Source organism: Branchiostoma belcheri, unplaced genomic scaffold (genome assembly GCF_001625305.1).
Source record: "Branchiostoma belcheri isolate BF01 breed outbred unplaced genomic scaffold, Haploidv18h27 scaffold1069, whole genome shotgun sequence".
Lineage (NCBI taxonomy): Eukaryota > Metazoa > Chordata > Leptocardii > Amphioxiformes > Branchiostomatidae > Branchiostoma > Branchiostoma belcheri.
In genome coordinates, this window is record NW_017802457.1 from 2,703 (window position 1) to 5,785 (window position 3,083).

General features: G+C 43.3%; 2 protein-coding genes across 2 annotated transcripts in view; both read left to right on the forward strand.

Moving 5' to 3' along the window:
• Positions 1-1,834, forward strand: part of LOC109479197 (leucine-rich repeat-containing protein 15-like) — a 4,349-nt gene extending 2,515 nt beyond the window's left edge. The window contains exon 5 of the mRNA XM_019781093.1: positions 767-1,834. Within this exon, the coding sequence (XP_019636652.1) occupies positions 767-1,725 (959 nt within the window). The 3' untranslated portion in view covers positions 1,726-1,834. The remainder of the gene's footprint in view (positions 1-766) is intronic.
• LOC109479208 (SLIT and NTRK-like protein 6) lies at positions 92-871 on the forward strand. The gene has a single exon (XM_019781104.1). It carries the CDS (start codon positions 123-125, stop codon positions 771-773), a length of 651 nt encoding a protein of 216 aa, XP_019636663.1. The 5' UTR covers positions 92-122; the 3' UTR covers positions 774-871.
• Positions 1,835-3,083: the final 1,249 nt, after the last annotated feature.

The window sequence follows — 3,083 nt, forward strand, 5'->3', positions numbered from 1 at the left end:
TGGAGAGGCTTCATCTGGACAGTAATGACATCAGTGATATTCAGGCTGGAACTTTCAATCCAACGCCACAGTTGGATTGGCTGGCCCTGTTTAACAACAAGTTAACAACCCTCAGATCTGACATGTTCACAGGGCTGGGAAACTTGGGGGGCCTTTCGCTGCGCAATAATGAGATCAGTGATATTCAGGATGGAACTTTTAATTCGATACCACAACTGACAAGGCTGAACCTGTCTAACAACAAGTTAACAACCCTCAGATCTGACATGTTCACAGGGCTGGGAAACTTGGAGTACCTTTATCTGAACAATAATGACATCACTGATATTCAGGCAGGAACTCTTAATCCAACATCACAGCTGAGAATTTTGAACCTGCGCAACAACCACATTCAAACCATTCCATCTAACTTACTGGCAAATTTGCTGCAACTGAGATACCTCAGACTGTCTGGCAACAACATCACAACCCTTCCCTCTGTGGCCTATGACATACTTTCATCCATCTCTACTGTAATCATTGGCAACAACCCCTGGCAGTGTAACTGTAGGATGGTGGAATTCAGGCTAAAGATGAACGGGTCTTATCCATTTGAAAACCAGATCACATGTTCCCAACCTGACAGCCTCCATGGACTAAAGCTTAAAGATGTCAGTCCTGAAGATCTGATCTGTGAAGGTCCAACAACTGGTTTGATGTCCCCAGTTACTTACCCTCCACCTACCACCGTAGCTACGGAGATCCCAGAAACCAGTACTGTCCAGAACTTTTAACTCAACACCACAACTGAGAAGCTTGTTCCTGTACAACAACCAAATTCAATCCATTCCGTCACACTTACTGGTAAATCTACAGCACCTGTCAGATCTTTGGTTGTCAAACAACAACATCACAATGTTTCCCTTTGAAGATTTGGCAAGACTTCAAGCACTTTACGTTCTTTACCTTTACAATAACCAACTGACAACCCTTCCCTCCGTGGCCTATGACATACTTTCATCCATCTTCAACAACCCCTGGCCTTATCATGTAAACATTGACAACAACCCCTGGCCTTATCATGTAAACATTGGCAACAACCCCTGGCCTGTTGTAACCATTCCAGGCAGCAACCCCTGGCAGTGTGACTGTAGGATGGTTGACTTCAGGCTGAAAATGACAGGAACGTATCCTTTTGAAAACAAGATCACTTGTTCCCAACCCGACAGCCTCATTGGGCTAAAGCTTAAAGATGTCCCTCCTGAAGATCTCATCTGTGAAGAGCCAGCCATTGCAAGTTTTCAAGAAATTGCCAACAACCCCTTGGTACAAGGAGAGTCCAGTATCCATTTATTCTGTGAAACATCAGGCATCCCCACACCAGACATCACGGTCACTCTCCCATCTGGACTGAATGCTACTGTTGAGTCAGTTGGGAGGGTGACTGTTGATGTGATTGGTACAGTTATTATAACAGACGTTACTGCAGCAGATGCTGGTCTGTACGTCTGTATTGCGACAAATGTTGCTGGCTCAACTTTAGCCACTCTGGTTGTAGACCTACAGACAGTGTCAACAGTGACGTCCCCTCTTGCTTCAACTGTAAACAGCCTAGACAGCACCACTGACCATGACTCTTCTAAACCTACCTTCTCTTCACCTATTGCTGTCTCTTCACCTTCAAAACTACAATCTACCCCAGTTTGTCCCTTCCTGTTCTTTTTGCTGCTATCTTCGGTTCTATAGCTGGTACCTCACTTGTTGTAGTCATTATATGTGTTATCCGGTGCAAGAGAAACAACCAGGGTCCTCACAAAGGCCCAGACTTCAGTGTTGTTTTTAACAACACCAACACCACAGCTACCATAGTAACCAATGGACAAGATCTGACAACTCAAGCCCAATCTACTAGTCTGTCCTCGGAGAGGTGCAGCCTCCTCCAAGAGGTGTAGTTCCGAGCCAACCCGCTAGAGGGCAGGCCCTCCGACCACCCAACAGAGATAAATGTAACGACAGTCACTAAACAGATTCTGAAAATTTTCAAAACTCCCACCCTTAAGATAACAAAGCCAATAAGACAAGACAAACAACCAGTCTGAATGTCACACAGTTACGATGCATGTGATAGTTACATGTACATGTAGTGAAACACTCTTAGCTTGTACAGGCTTAAATAATATACAAGGATTATAGCAAGAGATGAGAATAGCCATCTAAATTATAACCTAATTTGATGTAAGAGTCATGATTGGATGAAAATAATATTGTAGTCAGAAGGATCTATTTCTAAAAGCATTTTGTTGGTTTGGTCATATTCATTGTTCAGAAGCTTATTATATAGTAAATGATTCGAAGGACTTTAAAAAATAGAATGGGTAAGATTGATCGTACGTTACCACCTTTACTCGAAAACGGATGTACTGTTACGGACGACAAGACCAAGGCTAATGTCTTCAATCGCTACTTTGCATCTCAAACGCAACTCAACACATTGGGCGCCTCTCTTCCCTTGTTTACTCTTAGAACAGAGTCTGTTATTGACTCAATCGTCTGCTCCCCCCTTGATGTTTACAAAGTTTTGTGCGATCTTAATGTTAACAAGGCCACAGGACCCGACGGCCTAGGAAATAGACTCTTAAAAAATGTTGCCCAGTCACTAGCCGCCCTTTATCATCATTGTTTAACGTTTCATTACAGTACGGACATTTTCCAAAAATTTGGAAATGCTCGAATGTTGTGCCCGTGCACAAGAAAGGAGACAAGCAGATCAAGGAAAACTACAGACCCATATCCCTCCTATGTTGTGTGTCAAAGGTCTTTGAAAGAATAGTCCATAATCAACTGTCCTCATACTTCCACAGAAACAAGCTTCTCACTGACCGTAACTGCCGGGTTCGCCTTGGGAGATTCCACCGTTAATTCATTGACCTATTTAGTCAACAAAATTCATCAAGCACTTGACCAAGGCCTCGAAACCCGTGCAGTTTTTCTTGACATATCTAAAGCTTTTGATAAGGTTTGGCATGGGGGATTAATCTTTAAGTTGCGACAACTAGGAGTCACTGGGTCTCTCTTAGTATGGATTGAATCCTACCTGAGCGATC

Coding starts and splice junctions, on each gene's coding strand:
- LOC109479208 (XM_019781104.1), top strand. CDS start 123: ATGTTCACAGGGCTGGGAAACTTGGGGGGCCTTTCGCTGCGCAATAAT.